At 57.3% G+C, this 17,163-nt stretch overlaps 1 protein-coding gene across 2 annotated transcripts in view; it reads left to right on the top strand.

Annotated features, from left to right (window-relative positions):
• Window positions 1-15,873, top strand: part of SEMA3F (semaphorin 3F) — a 29,242-nt gene extending 13,369 nt beyond the window's left edge. The window contains exons 3-19 of one of the 2 annotated variants that reach the window (XM_042929439.1): window positions 4,656-4,816; window positions 4,901-4,963; window positions 5,080-5,199; window positions 5,907-5,999; window positions 7,543-7,636; window positions 9,436-9,555; window positions 9,760-9,899; window positions 10,013-10,127; window positions 10,291-10,360; window positions 10,530-10,674; window positions 11,786-12,008; window positions 12,612-12,700; window positions 12,837-12,878; window positions 13,031-13,188; window positions 13,379-13,446; window positions 13,740-13,873; window positions 14,522-15,873. In XM_042929439.1, coding sequence (XP_042785373.1) covers window positions 4,656-4,816; window positions 4,901-4,963; window positions 5,080-5,199; window positions 5,907-5,999; window positions 7,543-7,636; window positions 9,436-9,555; window positions 9,760-9,899; window positions 10,013-10,127; window positions 10,291-10,360; window positions 10,530-10,674; window positions 11,786-12,008; window positions 12,612-12,700; window positions 12,837-12,878; window positions 13,031-13,188; window positions 13,379-13,446; window positions 13,740-13,873; window positions 14,522-14,932 — 2,246 coding nt within the window. In that variant the 3' untranslated portion in view covers window positions 14,933-15,873. The remainder of the gene's footprint in view (window positions 1-4,655; window positions 4,817-4,900; window positions 4,964-5,079; window positions 5,200-5,906; window positions 6,000-7,542; window positions 7,637-9,435; window positions 9,556-9,759; window positions 9,900-10,012; window positions 10,128-10,290; window positions 10,361-10,529; window positions 10,675-11,785; window positions 12,009-12,611; window positions 12,701-12,836; window positions 12,879-13,030; window positions 13,189-13,378; window positions 13,447-13,739; window positions 13,874-14,521) is intronic. The other variant, XM_042929441.1, reaches the window with a different exon arrangement.
• The last annotated feature ends 1,290 nt before the right edge of the window (window positions 15,874-17,163 follow it).

The raw sequence follows: 17,163 nt of genomic DNA on the forward strand, positions 1-17,163 counted from the left end.
GTCATAAGGGGCTGGGGGCCACCCCTCCCTAGAGCCCCCTGGGGCATCCAGTAGAGACTGTCTAGACCCTGCCACTCCTTCTGCCGCCAGTGCTGACATCTCGTCCACCTCAGTTTCCTTCCTTGGAAGGGCAGGAGGATAAAGCACTGACAGAGACCCTGGCCAGCACCGCCACCTCTCACCCCCAACCTCATTTTTCTTTAGCTCAGGGATTAGGGCTGCTCTGGCCCACATGAGGTCAGAGGTCAGGGCTGGGCTTCAGAGACCCTCTATCACCCCCAGTACTCAAGCACAGCCAGGGGAGGTGACACTGTCAGTCAGGACCTGCTGCTTTGTGAGGCTGTAACCAAGGGGGCGGGGTACCACCTCCACTCCAGGACCCCCTTTTTACAGCAGCCCCTGCCTCACTGACAACAGAGCCCGTGTCCTAGAGACGGGCAGCAGGGGTCGGCAGCAGGGGTCAGGGCCGCCCACTTGGGGTCTTCGGGTGAGGGCTGCACACACACCTCCTTAGTGCTGTCCACACCCACCACATCCTTTAAAGTGAGGCATCAGCTGCTTCCAGCGGGGAGGAAACAGAGACCCCCAAGGCTAAACCCCTATGGACTAAGAATGTTCCTGCCTCTGGACGTTTGCCAGGCCATTCTGGGCCAGGACCTTGAGTGTCTAATGGCCACAGGGAAGTTCTAGAGGCTGGGAACGGCTGCGGAAATGAGGTGTCTGATGCCAGAAAAGGCTCTTCCTTCCCAGTGACGGGAAAAGCCTTCCCGGATGTCACCCCACCCAACCTGTGCCCAGCCTGGGTGAGGGTATGGGGGTGGGGTGCCCTTCCCAGGAGGCATTATCTGGGCACACCATACTCTCTCCCCAAGGTCAAAGCTTATCCAGACTTGAGTTCTGACATCCACAGAACCTTTGATTGTGCCCCAGCCCTCCCTCAGTAGTGCCATGGAGATGGGGGAGAGGTGACACTCCTGCTATCAGAGCTGGGCCTGGGATAAGTGGAGCAGAGGAGAGGACAGGCCTGAGGACATGGCAAGGCCAGGTCAACACCGACCCCCACAACAGATGCCCCCTTGGACCCCCAGTTCCCCTTGGCCCAAGTCTCTGCTCCTTAGTGGGGCTGGGGGCCAGGAGGATCTAGCCCTGCTGATGCTACAGGTGTCAGAGCAGGAAACCCAGGACTACTGGCCCACTTCCTGCTCTGTGCCAGGCTTCTTGGAAGAATGAAGGCCTCCAGCTCCTTTGCCCTATGGCAGGTTAGAGAAGGGGGACAGGATACTAGTTTCACTTCTCACCCTATGTCTTGAGGTGAGCACCACTCTCCTCTGGGCCTCAGTCTTCCCGTCTGGAGTTGGAGTACAGGGCTGTCATGGGGACTCTTGTTTTAATTCTTTCCTACAATCTGACATGAGTGAGATGAGCACTGCAGCCATGGACTGCTATGTCCACAGCCCTATACCCAGTTTACTCCGGGGACCTGGAAAAGTCATCCTTCTCCACCTCAGTTTTCCTTTCTGTAAGCTGGGTTTAGATGGATGATTCAGGGTTTAACTCTGCTCCTGAGTTGAGGGTGGGGTGGAGACAGGCTAGAGTTAGGGGAAGGCTGGGGCTGAGTCAACAGGAAGCCCCTTCCTGCCCCATGGCCTTCTCTGCTCCTCACCCAGCACTAGGAAATGGTATAGCCAGGATGTCCTCCAAGAGATGGTGACATCTGGGAGCCAGCTTGCATGGGGAAAGAACTTGGGACCACATCCCATTCTCCTGTCCCCACCAAGGCAGAGACAGCCCATGAAAGATGGTGGGGGGAAGTCCCAAGAAATACTCTGCTGTCAGCATTTCCTGGAGTTCGAAGCAAGACCCTTACCTTCAGGGATCACCTTGAGTGTCAGTATTAGGAGGGCTCAAGAGATGGTCTAGATAGGAAAATGAGGACAGAGTGCCCTGACTGGGGTCATGAAGCCCACGCCAAAGTCAAAGATTCCTGAACTTTGGTCCCACCCCTTTCTCACCCCACATGGCCTCATGGGGGCTCCCCCTCAAAGTTTCCACAGTGACCAAAACATCATGTCCTGTGACAACAGAGCCATTGACGCCATATCCCATGGCCACAGGGAGGGGTCCTGAGTCACATGCCCTGTTGAGGGAGGGAGAGTTACCTTCAGGCCTTGCCCTCCCAGTGGGTAGTGCTCACCACCAGGACTGGCTTTGCCTGGGCCTGCATCTCCTTTAGCCCCAAGGATCATGGACCTGGGTGGGAATCCTATCCCTATGCTCTTGGTCCTGTCACTTCTCTTCTCTTGCCTTGCTGTGCTCATCTGTAAATCAGATGTTGTCAGCTCAAGGTTTTGCACATAATAGGTGCTTGATGAGTGAATGGGAGGCTCCCTCCAGCCCCACCTCCACCCAGGGGTTAGGGAGCAGGGACTGCAGGTTTAGGAGGAAGGATGTCAGATCATAGGGAGTCTCCTGCTCCCCATGTAGGTCTGCTGAATGAATGGTCTCTCCCCTGCCTTTTTCACAGAAGGGGATGGAGCCTGGAGTGCTGGGGCTCTGAGTTGTGGAGGGTTACTTGGACTTGGGGCTTGGGTACTGGATCACAGAAGGGGGTTCCAAATTACAGAGACCCAAGACTGGGCAGGGATGGAGGGTAGATGTCCTTGGGGCTAGGTATTTGGAGCTTACTCTACCCTAGGTAGGGAAAAGTAGGTACACACTTGAACCCCTGCCTCCCTCTCCTCCATTGGCCCCCAAATGCCCCCTAACCCAGTAGAACGGGTAAGGGTACAACAAAGACCGTGCCCCCAGCCGGGGTATAAATAACCCCTGGCGGGCTGTCCCAGCCTGGGGGGGCTCCGCTGGCAGCCCCACTTCCTCTCTGGCTGCTTCCTGGCCCTGGGGGTGGGGGAGTGTTTACTTTCCTGTTGTCACTATGGCTGGGTGGCCAGGCAGGGGACTCCAAGTGGCCCAACAACAGGTGCAGGACAGGTGCCCAGGCTGCCCTGCCTAGGACTTCAGAGGCACCGCCGGACAGGCGGGTGAAGCCGTAGCCAGGCAGGGATCGGCCCTTTGATCCCTTGGCGTCCCTGCGTCCCAGCGGTTGGCCAAGGTCATCACCTGTATTCTCTCATCGCCACACAGGACCGGGCAGGGCAAGGCCTTTGCTTGCCGCCCCCCCCCCCAGCCCCTCAGATGTAATTCTGGGTCTGCTGTGGGAGTCCCCTGGCTCCCAGCCCACTTCCCATGCCCATCTCAGCACATCCTGGAGCTCCCATCCGAAGCTGCTCTCAGGCACAGCCCCTCCAGCTCCACTTCAGGGTCGTAGCACACAGCAGGGGTCATGGTCAGCCAGGCCAGTCAGAGACAGCTGCCTGAGTCAAGGTCAACTTTGACTGATGGGATGAGGCCACCTGCTGGTCCCATCTTCGGATGGCATCTAGGGCCTCGGATCTCAGCTGTTCTCCCTTTCCAGAACTCCCCCTTGATTGCCTCACCTAGGAAATGGGTTACCAGCTGTGATGTGGGAAGATGGTATATGTATGATCGCCTTCATGAGTGCCTCATCTGGTGCAGGACATGTGTGTGCACACGTGTGTGCCTGGGCCACGTGCACACATGCATGTGCTCTTCTCTGTGCCGCCATCTCAAGCCTCCTGTGCTGGTGAATATTCGTCACCTTCACTATAATCTTTCCTCTCCTGCTGAGCTAAAAATAGCTGGGGGTGGGTGGAGGAGGGGCTTGACAAGAAGACCCCTTGGCTCTCCCCATCCCAGAGGAAGGTTCCCAAGTTTTCTAGAGTCCTGTGTTTGTCATTGGCCTGTCACTGGCCAAGTTCCTTCCTGTCCTTCATCCCTAGAAATGAGGACTTTCCCCCAGCAGTCTGGGGATGGGAGGGCCAGGGCTGCCAGACTCATGCAGAAGAGAAATGAAGGACTCAACGGGACCCTGCCCCCAGGCTTGGGACACTAGTGCTAGGGGGAGGGCTTCTTTCCCAGGAAAGACTATTCCTGGCTGGTTCAAAGTGGCCTGAAAATTCCACCTGCAGCAGCCCAGTGGGATCTGGGGGAAACCCAAGTTCTGTTGGACAGTATAGCTCCAGCAGGGCTTTTCAGTGTCCTGGCTAACCAGCTTCAGACAAGGTGGGGACCATAGTGTGTGTCAGCTTGGCCTTCTGTCTGGTGGGTAGCTGGGGTGAGGACAGGGCATCCCAATCTGTGCCAGCGTCTGCAGGCTGTCCTGGATGCACCTGCCCCCCACCCCCAACGCCCCAGCTCGTTAACCCTTTTAGGCCCCTGTGGAAAGCAGGCCCCACCCTGAGTGTGGGAGCATTAACCCCCAGCTAAACAAAGACTCTTTGATGCTATCACGTGCCCTGGTCCACGCCCACTGGCTTTCATTGGGACCCAGAGACTGGCTGGGGCTGCCCATGAGTCAGGGCTTTAGCTCTGGGTGTGGCTCTTTCCCTGGCCTGCCCACCTGTCCCACTTTCTCCTCTCAGCATCTCAGGGACTAGAGAGGGAGCTCAGTAAGCTCTAGAGGGGAAGCTAGGGGTTTAAGACAATTGTGTGGTAGGGGTTCCCCCCCCCCCCGTCAAAGGGGACATGTCTGGCTGGTCCCCAAGGATCCTAACTGCTGCCCTGACCTCCACCCACAGAACTTAAGGCCACAGGCACTGCCCACTTCTTCAACTTCCTGCTCAACACAACCGACTACCGAATCCTGCTCAAAGACGAGGACCATGACCGCATGTACGTGGGCAGCAAAGACTATGTGCTGTCCCTGGACCTCCATGACATCAACCGCGAGCCCCTCATTGTAAGGGCCAGCCCAGGTGCCAGGTTGGGGGGATGAGGAACATGGGGCCCCAGGGCTGCACCCTCTGATCCCTGTCTCTGGCAGATCCACTGGGCGGCTTCCCCACAGCGCATTGAGGAGTGTGTGCTCTCAGGCAAGGATGGCAATGTGAGTGCAGAGAGGTCTACAGGTGGCATGGGGGGGCGTGGGGGCAGGTGACCTCAGGGAGGTAGTGGGGCCAGAAAGGCATCTGGGCACCTCCTTGGCTTTCCCTCTGGCCCCAGGGTGAGTGCGGGAACTTCGTCAGGCTCATCCAGCCCTGGAACCGAACACACCTGTATGTGTGTGGGACCGGCGCCTACAACCCCATGTGCACCTATGTAAACCGTGGCCGCCGTGCCCAGGTAAGCCGTGCCCACCCTGGCCCTGTGCTGCCCCATTAGTGGCCACGTGCCAGGGTTCTGATGGGAGGATGAGCTTGAGCCCCAGCCCTACTACTTTCCAGCCCTGTGACCTTGGGTGAGTGACTTCTTTCACTTCTCAGAGCCTCGGTTTCCTCACCTGAAGATGGGGCTAATAGCTGCCTTTCTCACAGGTCGGTGTGAGGAGGAGGCAGTGAGCTAACGCTCCCAAGGCTCTTAGCACTGTGCCTGGCATGTAGTAAGCGCTCGCTCCATACGTGCAACAGTTCTCCTGGCTGTGCCTGTGGACCGTGCCCCTGCAGCCAAGCCAGAGGGCCTGGCAGGGCCTCGGCATCAGGAGGCTGGACACCTGGGTCAGCTTCTGCCACACGGCCCGGGGGAGAGCTGCCCCTTCCCCAGCTCTGCCCCACCCTGCCCGCTTCTGCCTTTTTCCATTTCCATGTGGGCATGTATGTAAGCTGGTGTGACCTTGTAGGACAATTGTGAGAGTGATTGGACTTAGGGACACGTGTGTGCAGGTGCTCGACAAGCTGTGTGTATGTGTGCACGCACAGGCACATATGTGTACTCTGGGGGTCCGGGTGCTCGCGTGTGTTCCTGGCATGTGTGGTATGAGAGGCTGGCAGCCCGGGCCCGCTCCCCCAGCCCCTGCCACCCCTGGCTCTAACCCCTGTTCCTCATCTTCTCAGGCCACGCCCTGGACCCAGATGCAGGTGGTCAAAGGCCGAGGCAGCAGAGCCACGGATGGTGCCCTCCGCCCGACGCCCACAGCCCCACGCCAGGTGGGACTCATCCCTCCAGGCCCTTGCCGGGCAGCACTGCCTCTGAACTGAACTCACCCTGGGCCTGGCCTTCCAGCCAGGAACCTGCACCCCAGGCCAGTCTCCCCAGTGTCTTCCTTGTACTCTGGGAACCCCATCCCACTCCTTCCCTGGCAGTGCCCTCAGGCTCTGAAGGCATTCCCAGCTGGATTCATGTCAGCCTCAGTGAGCCCCTACAGGCAAGAGATCATGAAGGACCAGGTAGGGAAGACAGCCTGAGGACAGCAGTGCCTCAGCCCTCAACATATGTGTGTAGACGTGCATGAGCATCTGCCAACATACGCTTGGGCACGTGTTGTGCATTCTCAAACTCACACCTTAGGTAGCATCCAGAGTCAGAACGTGCCACATGTATGCAGTCTGCCATATTACTCTCAGGTGTCCATGCCCCATGCCTCCGTGGGTCGTGGGTTGACACAGGTGTCCCACATACTCCCATGCTTGGGATTCTGCTCCCTTGGGGTGGAAGGGACAGAACTGTCTGTCCACTAGTCACAACTCAGGACTGGGCTGGGGGGCCTGGGGCTGGGCAGGGGCGGGCAGGGGGGCAGGGGCTGCCAGTGAATGATAGAGCAAGTGGTCACTTGAGCAGATGTGTCTGTGACGGGGAGTGCTGAAAAGTGGGGCCGTTCAGACTGCACGTGTGCCCAGGGTGTGAACGGTGGGTTCCGTGTGCTGACAGTGATGCGTGCCAAGCTGTGTGTGCAGCCCCATGCGTGCAGAAAGTCATGTGTGCAGAGTGAAACTGGAAGCGGGCCTGTGTACACCTTCCCATCACCATCCCTGCCACCTGCTGCCACCTCCTTCCTGCCTCTGTGCCTCTCTTTTCCCTCCCTTCGTCCCACGAGCTCATCCTGGTCCCAGTGCCTTCAACAACTTTTCTCCTAGCATCTTCAGGGCTGGGCTGGGAGGCATGGGGGGCTTTGTGAATCCCATGTGGTCTGGGCTGGACCCCTCAACTCCTTGCCCACTGTGGAGACATGGGGAACTGGGGGCTCTGCTGAGGGGCAGAGGAAAGGCTATGGCCTATTATTCTGTCCTGAGGACTACAGGTAGGACATAAAGCCTGGGGACACGGTACCCTCAAAGCCTTCTGGCCTGGTGAGACCTGGCAACAAAGGTCAGGACCAAAGGCCTTTGGTCAGTACCTCCTGCCCTGGTCAGGCGGTCAGCCTCATCTTGGCCAAGGACAGGCAGCCACAGCTCAGGTCAAGCCCAAGGGGGCCCTGACCAGAGTCATCCTGAACCAGTTGGCATGGAGGGGCTTCAGCCCCTGATTCCCAGGTCTTATCTGAGACCAGGAAGTAGCTCCCTTGGAACGTGCAGTGTGGCCCTGCCCTGGGAGATCTGGCTGGACAGTTAAAACACAAGGATATCTGGGGAGTGAAGGGGTGGCTTCAGGGTGTCCCTCGGGGCCTGCTCTCACCCTGGGAGCCTGATGACCCTTGCCCTCCCCAGCTGTGGGACCAGCTTGGACGATGCTGAGCTCCCCTCTGCCCTGCAGGATTACATCTTCTACCTGGAGCCCGAGAGACTCGAGTCAGGGAAGGGCAAGTGTCCGTACGACCCCAAGCTGGACACGGCCTCAGCCCTCATCAGTGAGTGCCTCCACCCCACCCTGGTTCTACAGCCTAAGTGCGTGGCCTCTGCCTCTGGAATGGGGGTCATGGCACCAACACTTACCTCAGGGCAGAGACCATGACCATGCCATCCCTGAACCCTCCCATGGGGCCCCACCTGTCAGGGGGAGGGTTATAGACCAGACCCCAGTGTGAGCTGAGGGGTAGAGACTAGTGGTGTGAGCCTCTCTCCAGAGTGGGTACCCCCAGAAGAGGGTACAAGGGGGGGCCAGATCCTACCCTAAAATAGTGTCCATGCAAAGGCCAGAACCCTCCCAGCCACAGGCCACCTAAGAGAGAAGAGAAGCTTGGTCTGTACTGGGAGAGGTATGAGGGGAGTGGTTCCCTATACATTCTTGGTTTGTCTGGGAGGCTGGGAGAGCCCCACAAGGAAGCACGGATGGAGAGTCGTGGCCCTCTGACCAGCGGGGGGGGGGGGGGGGGGGGGGGGGCAGGTTTGTGTCGGGTCTGGCCCAGGAGAGTTGGGAGAGTGTTCTCTGAGGAGGGGTCCTGCCTGGGACCTCATGAGTAGCTGCTGCCCCTACTGCCAGGTTGGGTGAGCCCACCAGGCCCCTGGTCCCTGTACTCTGCCTGTTTTCTGGCAGCCCGACCCAGTCTGCCTCTCAGAGCAACTGCTGAGCACTGTGCCACCTCCAAGCTTGGGAAGGGTCTTGGGGTGGGGGTGGGAGTCATTATCCTCCCCGTCTTGGTGAGTGAAAAGGTCAGCCTGATGGCAGAGCCCTGACCAGGGAGTCTGATGGGGGAAGGCAGGGCCTGCCCTGGGCAAGTCTAGAGCCAGCATGGTTACTAAATCTGCAAATTTTCAGGTATTTTGTGAGCCAGCTCTTACTAAACACAGTTATTACTAAAAATTAAATTCTATAATTTACAAATAAATTACCTTGAAACAAAGGTAAAAATACTCAAAACTCATTACTTCCAAATTATTTTACTACATTTTATCATTATCTTTGTTCTTGAGGTTATTTGCATCTGTTGTATTTGTGGGGTAGAAATACTATATCATAGTGTTGGCAGCTCTCCCGGCTCCACTGTCAGTGACCCCAAGTTAGTAGCTTGAAATCAGCCATGGTGGGAGTATTTACACTACAGAAATTGGCTCTCACTACTAATCAGAGCCAATTGCTGCTAATCCCAACCCTCGCAGAGCCAGGTTTTTTGTTTTTTGTTTTTTGTTTTTAATGTTTATTTATTTTGGAGGCACTTGGGTGGCTCAGCTGGTTAAGCGTCCAACTTTGGCTCAAGTCATGATCTCGTGGTTCATGAGTTCAAGACCCACGTTGGGCTCCCTGCTATCAGTGCAGAACCTGCTTTGGATCCTCTGTCTCCCTTTCTCTGCCACTTCCCAGCTCGTACTCTCTCTCTCTCTCTCTCAAAAATAAATAAACATTTTTTAAAATAAATAAATAAATGTATGTATGTTTATTTATTTATTTTTTTTTTTTGAGAGAGAGGGGGACAGAGGACCTGAAGCCAGCTCTGCGCTGACAGCAGTGAGCCTGAAGCAGGGCTCGAACTCACAGTGAGATCATTACCTGAGTTGAAGTTGGATGCTTAATTGCTCAGCCACTCAATTGACTGAGCCACCCAGGCAGTCCTCAGAGCCAGTTGTTAAACATTTACCAGCACCCCGCTGATGAGACAGTCATGCCCAGGGGAGCCTGAGGGGAAGATCGGACCCTGCTCTGAAGGTCATTTGCGCTGTACCCTGGTCCTAACAAAGGGATCCCCTAACTGACCCACCTGCCCGCCCACAGATGAGGAGCTCTATGCTGGTGTGTACATCGACTTCATGGGCACCGATGCAGCCATCTTCCGCACGCTGGGAAAGCAGACGGCCATGCGCACAGATCAGTACAACTCTCGGTGGCTGAATGGTGAGGGCAGCTTACAAGACCCTGGGTGGGCAGCACATCTAGGATGGGGCAAGATCTTCAAGAGGCACTCATGGGGGGTCTGGCCCTGTGACTGCCTGGGATGGGGAAGAGCAGGGGCTGTTCCTGTACTTGTCCTGGGATTCTGTTGGGGAAAGAGGCTTTGTTGGAGGAGCACTTGCCCAGCTGACCACTGCCTACCTACAGACCCTTCATTCATCCACGCTGAGCTCATCCCTGACAGCGCCGAGCGCAACGACGACAAGCTCTACTTCTTCTTCCGCGAGCGATCGGCAGAGGCGCCGCAGAGCCCCGCCGTGTATGCCCGCATTGGGCGCATCTGCTTGGTATGCGCTGGCAGGGCCCCATCTCCCCGCCTCCCAACCCAGTGCCAGCTCCAGCAGCCCTACTCCAGCAGGGGGTGAGAGCTGATCTGACCCTGCTCCCTGTCTGTCCCCAGAATGATGACGGTGGCCATTGCTGCCTGGTCAATAAGTGGAGCACGTTCCTGAAGGCGCGACTGGTGTGCTCTGTGCCTGGCGAGGATGGCATTGAGACTCACTTCGATGAGCTCCGTGAGTAACCAGCAGGCAGGCTGGGTCCTGTGGCTGCTGTGGGAGGGGTGGGGGCTGGATGGGTGGTCAGGGCACCTTTGGTGGGCCCCCTGGGCAGGAGTTGGCAAGGCCCTGGGACTCCTGGCTAATGCACCCTCCCAGTGTCTTCTCCCTCTGCCCACAGAGGATGTGTTTGTCCAGCAGACACAGGATGTGAGGAACCCGGTCATTTATGCTGTCTTTACCTCCTCGGGGTGAGGCTGGGGCCGGGGCTGGCTGTGGCAGGGTGTGGCTGGATTGGGGGATTATATGACTTGTGGAGGACCTCTGCCTGGTGGCAGGCTGTGGGGTGGGGGCAGGCTGGGAAGAGGCCCTGGGCCGAGGGTCTGCCCTGCCCACAGCAGCCGCCTGCCCTGCCCGCAGCTCCGTGTTCCGAGGCTCTGCTGTGTGTGTCTACTCCATGGCTGATATCCGCATGGTCTTCAACGGGCCCTTTGCCCACAAAGAGGGCCCCAACTACCAGTGGATGCCATTCTCAGGGAAGATGCCCTACCCACGGCCTGGCACGGTGAGGACCCCAGTCATTCCACCTTTCCCTTTTCTATGAGGCCTGCTTTGGGTTAGCCCCTTTGTAGACATGGGCCCCACTATCATGGAGCTCCTGGCCAGGTGGGGGAGGCAGAGCATACAAACAAATCAATCTACCATGTATCCATTCAAATAAAGCTGACATTTAAAACAAAACAAAACAGGCGCCTGGCTGGCTCAGTTAGTAGAGCATGCGACTCTTAATTTTGAGGTCATGAGTTTGAGCCTCATGTTGGGCATAGAGCTTACTTAAAAAAATAAATAAAATGAAACGAAATACCACTTACACAGTGTCAGGCTGTGAAGAACCCAGCCAGGACCCTGAAACAAAGATGACAGCCGGGTGTGGCAGGCTGCTTGGAGGGGGTGCTGTTTGGGAGCCAAGACAAAGCTGGAGGGCAGGCTGGAGTTGGCGTAGGTGACTAATTGTAGCCAGGGAGATGAGGGTGGGCAAGGTCCAGCCTGCAGGGCCTCTGAGGCGGTGGGAGGTGACTCACTTAATCTTGGTGTGATGTGGGCCTCTGCAAGAGTCTAAGCAGGAGAACCGCATGATCTGTTGTGGCTCTGTGTGGGCAGGGCTGGGATGGGGGAGCTGGTCTGAGCAGAGGCCAGGGAATGCTTCCCCCAATGGTGAACTTGGAGGCCAGAAGGATGGGCTGGAGTTGAGCAGGGGTGCAGAGCAGGCTGAGGGAAAAGTACCAACGAAGGGCAGAGCATGCGTAGGGTGTTAAAGGAACTGGGAGCTATAGTCCCTTGAGGAGGGGTGGGTGGGGGTGAGGAGCAGACTGGAGGAAGGAGACAGCAGGGTGGGGAGTGAAGACGTGGAAAAGGAGTGGTCAGCTCTGCCTAATACCACAAGGTCCTGGTGCATGAGGCCAGGGAGGTGGCTGTGGAATTTGGTTGTGTGGGACCTTGGGACCTCTGCTAGAGCAGGATCTGCAGAGGGGCTGGGTGAGGGGGAAAATCCTGGATGGGACCTCTGAGGAGCAGAGCAGGTGGATGTGATGGGGACAGACAAAGGAGAGGCGTCTCCTGAAGCTAAGGGCTCCAGCAAGCCCCACCCAGGCCTGACGCTCATCACCTGCCTGCAGTGCCCTGGCGGAACCTTCACACCATCCATGAAGTCCACCAAGGACTACCCTGATGAAGTGATCAACTTCATGCGCAGCCACCCGCTCATGTACCAAGCTGTGTATCCTCTGCAGCGGCGGCCCCTGGTCGTCCGCACAGGCGCTCCCTATCGGCTCACCACTGTCGCCGTGGACCAGGTGGATGCAGCCGATGGGCGCTATGAGGTGCTTTTCCTGGGCACAGGTACCCACTGCTGCTCCCGGTCCCTCCCACGCTGGGCCCAGTGGGTGGAGGGTGCTGATCTATGGGGCTGGGACCTACCCTGCTAGGGGTTGCCACAAGCTTGCCAAGGTCAACTCTGCTACCTTCATCCTTTGGAGCCTAGATAACTGAGAAAAGAAACCCCATCACCATCCCCAACCCCCCAGGGGCTGGGAGAGCAGGGAAACTGGGCATCTGGGGACCCGTGAATGGTCAGGAAAGAGGGGACAGGTGGCAGACACCTCTAGGATATGTGGGTCCAGATACCGACATACATGCTCTCGTGTGCACATGCGCAGGTGTGCCCATCACAGTTCCAGTCCCTCAACACGGAAATGCCTCCAGCATCCTATGCTCAGCAGTGCCCAAATTGAGGGTCTGGGGTGGGAGGGGCAGACCCTGGCCGTGACCCCCTCCCCCATTATCTTGGGCCCCTGACATCCAGGGGAACTTCTTCAACCTTGGCACAGAGCTTCTGCTCCACTGCCCTTGGGGGGTTGGGGCCCTGGTGGGGGAAGGGGCTGAGGCTGGTACCCCTTCCCCAGTGTCCTCAGCCCCACTGAGGCCCTGCCCGGCCCGTTCCAGACCGCGGGACAGTGCAGAAGGTCATCGTGTTGCCCAAGGATGACCAGGAGATGGAGGAGCTAATGCTGGAGGAGGTGGAGGTCTTCAAGGTGGGTATGACACCCAGAACTGTTCGTCTCACCCTGGCCCTCCTTGGTATCAGCTTCTGACTTCAGACTTCAGACCTCTAGGTCAGGGCAAGGAGGGCGTCCCCAGGGCCCCAAACTAATCCCTATCTTTTTTCAGGACCCAGCACCTGTTAAGACCATGACCATCTCTTCCAAGAGGGTGAGTTTTGGTGAGGTGGGCTGGGGGTAGGGACAGAGCCTGTTCTCCCTTGGGGTCCTGCCCTTGGCATAGGGATGGGGAAACTGAGGCATGGAACGTGATGGGGGCTGGCTGTGGGAAGGCAACTGACAAGCCCCTCCCCCTGCTCTCAGCAACAACTGTACGTGGCCTCAGCTGTGGGTGTCACACACCTGAGCCTGCACCGCTGCCAGGCATATGGGGCTGCCTGTGCCGACTGCTGCCTCGCCCGGGACCCCTACTGTGCCTGGGATGGCCAGGCCTGTTCCCGCTACACAGCGTCTTCCAAGAGGTGTGGACCCCCAGGCCCTTGGAATTTTAGCCACCGGACCCAGGGCCCTGTCCTGGGGGTTTGGTGGTGGATATATCACCCTAGGGGAGTTTATGGATGGGATTCCTGCCTGGAGTCTTGGGGGTACAGGGGCCTGGGGGGGGTGGCAAACTTGCTTGAGAATACTTGCTGAGGCGCTATCCTCATCTAGGCGGAGCCGCCGGCAGGATGTCCGGCATGGGAACCCCATCAGGCAGTGTCGCGGGTTCAACTCCAACGGTGAGTGTGCTGTGACTCACCACTGGGCACTCCTCACAGTGTAGAACCCTGTGAGGCCCATGGAGCTGCTCCCAGGGAAGGATTCTCACGTGGTCCATGGGCGTAAGGGGGCTTGGGATTTTAGAGATGGGATGTCCCTAGCCACTCCCTCAAGAAGTGGGTGCCTGATAGTGCAGCCCTGTCTTTATACAGGGTGGATGTCCCTGTATATGCCCCTTGGCACCTACCTCTGGCCACCCTACAGTCTGCCCAGAGGCAATGCTGCTTTCATGCAGAGCCCCCTTGTTCCACAGCCAACAAGAATACCGTGGAGTCTGTGCAGTACGGTGTGGCTGGGAGTGCAGCCTTCCTCGAATGCCAGCCTCGCTCGCCCCAGGCCACAGTTAAGTGGCTGTTCCAGCGAGATCCCAGTGACCGGCGCCGTGAGGTGATTTCTTGTACTCCACAGCCCCCACCACAGATGTGGGAGTCCCCTGTGCAGTAGAAATTCCCTGTGGGTGAAATGTGATATAGGAGCCGACCTGGAGCAGCCCCCATTCTAAGAAAGCCCTTCCAAGTTCCCTTCCCTATGTGGGAATCATTCAGGTGAATCTAGTTATATGGAAACTCTGGGATTTCCGCATTATATGGAAACCGCTTAATGCCTATTTACATGAAAATTCCATGTGTGTGCTCCATTGGAGGTATACCTCATTATATGGAAATGTCATGTGGTTGAACTCTAGTATATGGGAATTCTGTGGGGTAGCCCTCATTTTATGGAAATGCCTTCTATGCATCTCTCCTTACGTGGAAATTCTATATGGATACGCCAGTTCCCATTAAAAAGAAATTCTTTGTGATTGCTCCAAAATTCTCTTGTTGTACAGAAATCCCCTTATGATCCTGAAATGGAAATGTGTGTGGATGCCTATTCAGATGTTATGTGGAAAACTACTGTGGGATTTTCTTGGTATATGGAAATTCCACATGAGAGCCCCTCCATGGAATGGGCACAGAAGGGGTCTGCTCTGGGAGCTGGCTAGGCAGCCGAGTGGTCACACAACCCCTGAGCCCCCACTCCCTGCCCCTGCAGATTCGTGCGGAGGACCGCTTCCTGCGCACAGAGCAGGGCTTGCTGCTTCGCGCCCTGCAGCTCAGTGACCGCGGCCTCTACTCCTGCACTGCCACCGAGAACAACTTCAAGCATGTCGTCACACGGGTACAGCTGCACGTCCTGGGTCGGGATGCCGTCCATGCTGCCCTCTTCCCACCGCCAGCTGTGAGCGCCCCACCACTGCCAGGCGCCGGCCCCCCAACACCCCCTTACCAGGAGCTGGCCCAACTGCTGGCCCAGCCGGAAGTGGGCCTCATCCACCAGTACTGCCAGGGCTACTGGCGCCATGTGCCCCCAAGCCCCAGGGAGGCCCCGGGGGCACCCAGGCCTCCTGAACCCCAGGACCAGAAAAAGCCCCGGAACCGCCGTCACCACCCTCCAGACACATGAGGCCAGCTGTCTGAGCCCTGAAATGGGCCAGCCTAGGCCTTGTCCCTTTTAATATAAAAGATATATATATATATATAGATATATATATATATATAAAATATCTATATTCTATACACACCCTGCCCCTGCAAAGACAGTATTTATTGGTGGGTTGTATATAGCCTGCCTCAGCGGCAGCACCGTCCAAAACTTAGACCCATGCTGGTCAGAGACGGCAGGAAACAGAGCCCACTTAACCAGGCCCAGCCAGTTGGCAGGGCCAGGCCAGGACCACACAGTCCCCAGACTCAGCTGGGAGTCTACATGCTCAACAGCCATCGCCGGGATCTACAGGACACAAGGAGGGAGCAAGCTCTACCCGGACAGGGAACAGACTGCACACCTTTGCCAGTGTGTGCTATCAGCCTGTGCCACTGGCATAGACGTGGATTCGAGGACTGCTTTGGAGACTGGGAGCGGGGGTGGGGGGCTCAGATGCACTCAGAGAAGGGAAGAAGGGGCCGACACAGGAGGCCGGCCCCTGCCTGGGAGGGGGCACTCAGTCAAGGCCAGCCCCTTCCCGGGTATTTATTCTCTATTTATTGGGGACAGGAGCAGAGGAGCCCTGCCTGGGTGGGGTGCACTTCCAGCCCCTCCTTCCCTCCCTGCCTGACCACTCTACCTCCTCTTCCCTTTTTCTGGGCCACTGTGACTTGGGGGCTGGGAGAATAGCAGAGGGGCAGGTTCAGGTAGGGTCAAGGGGAGAGGGGGCTATGGTGGAGGCCTGGGGCCTTCAGGGGCTCCCCAGGGCTCCCTTCTGCCCACCACTTCAGATGATGGGTGTAAATAGCTCTGGGGGGCTTCGGGGTAGGTGGGTAGGGGCTCCTGGTGGCCCTCGGCTGCCCAGGCCACAGCCGCCCTTGCGTTCCATCTTGCTAATAAACACTGGCTCTGGGACTGGACTTTGGCTTTTCTCCTTGGCAGGGGAGGGAGGATGGGGGTTCAGCCCATGCCCAGATCCTGTCCTTCCTGCCCCCCTTTATGTGGTCTGACCATCATTCCCACACCTCTCTTGCAAGCTCAGCTTCCATTCGTTTGTTCACAGGTTTGACTGTTTGTTCAACACTGCTTTCTTACCTGCCTTTGAGGTGGGCTTTGTGCCAGGCTCTAAGGGCTAAGAATTGGCAAGACAAAGCCACAGCCCTCACAGTCTGGCTGCCCCTGCCCTGAGAATTGACAAAATTCCCATCCTTCCTGCTTCCTTCCAGCCAGCTCTCAGCAGAGGGCCTGGCATGAGCAAATGTCCAGAGGTGGTGAAGACCAGGACAGGTGGGGTGCCTCTGGAGAGGAGGAAGTGGGGCCGGGGGCCCTGGGCCAAATTGAATGAGTCAAGACCTGGCCGAGGAAGCTAAGAGCTGGGAAGGCCCATGGGTCCAGCAGGGCTTACAGCCATACCTGGCAGGCAAGGGGAGCCAGGTGGGGACTGGGAGGCAGCGAATGGCCCCACTTTAAATAAACCCAATAGGCAGAAACCAGATTTGTGCTGGTTCAACAAACCTGGGCTCCTGCACTGCCCCAAATCCCTGCCAGAGCCCACTTACAATGTGGCGGGTAGGGGATGGGTAGAAGCTGGAAGCTGAAAGTGGCACAGATAATCGGTTGTTCCTGGACAGACCCCACCCACCCACCCACCCCATAGTGTAGATGTGAAGCCATCAGCCTCTGGTAGGAGCCAGTATCCATTTCCCACATGTTTAGGGACAGTCTCTAACACTCAGGATCTGAGGCCCTGGCACCCCCTCGTGGTCTCTTGGGTCTGCAGCAGAGTTGAGTACTGAAAGGCAGCTAGGTGTCCCAGAGGAGTCCAGCCAGGAGGGTCAGGGTCTCTGGAGGGAGCCTTGAGAGCCCAGGGTTTGGGTCTTTATATAGGAGGTGGGAAATCTCCAGAGCCTGGGAACTCAACACGTTAGGCTCAGTTGAACCTCTTCCACCTAGCAGTACTTCTTGTGCCATCTGAACCTGAATACAGAATCTAGGCCCCCTAAGCTGAGGCAGGCATGCCCTACAGATGCCCTTAGGCAAATCCTAGAACACACACAAGGAACAGATCAGGAGAAGGATGGGAGATGAGTTCCACTCCTCCTTGCCCCTGGGAGCACCAGACCTGCTCTGGGACTAGCAGACATGTGACAACAGGCCTGCAAAACATTCTCTGGAAGAGCCCGGCCATCTCTGCAAGTCAGGGATCTTGT

Source organism: Panthera leo, chromosome A2 (genome assembly GCF_018350215.1).
Source record: "Panthera leo isolate Ple1 chromosome A2, P.leo_Ple1_pat1.1, whole genome shotgun sequence".
In the NCBI taxonomy this organism is placed as follows: domain Eukaryota; kingdom Metazoa; phylum Chordata; class Mammalia; order Carnivora; family Felidae; genus Panthera; species Panthera leo.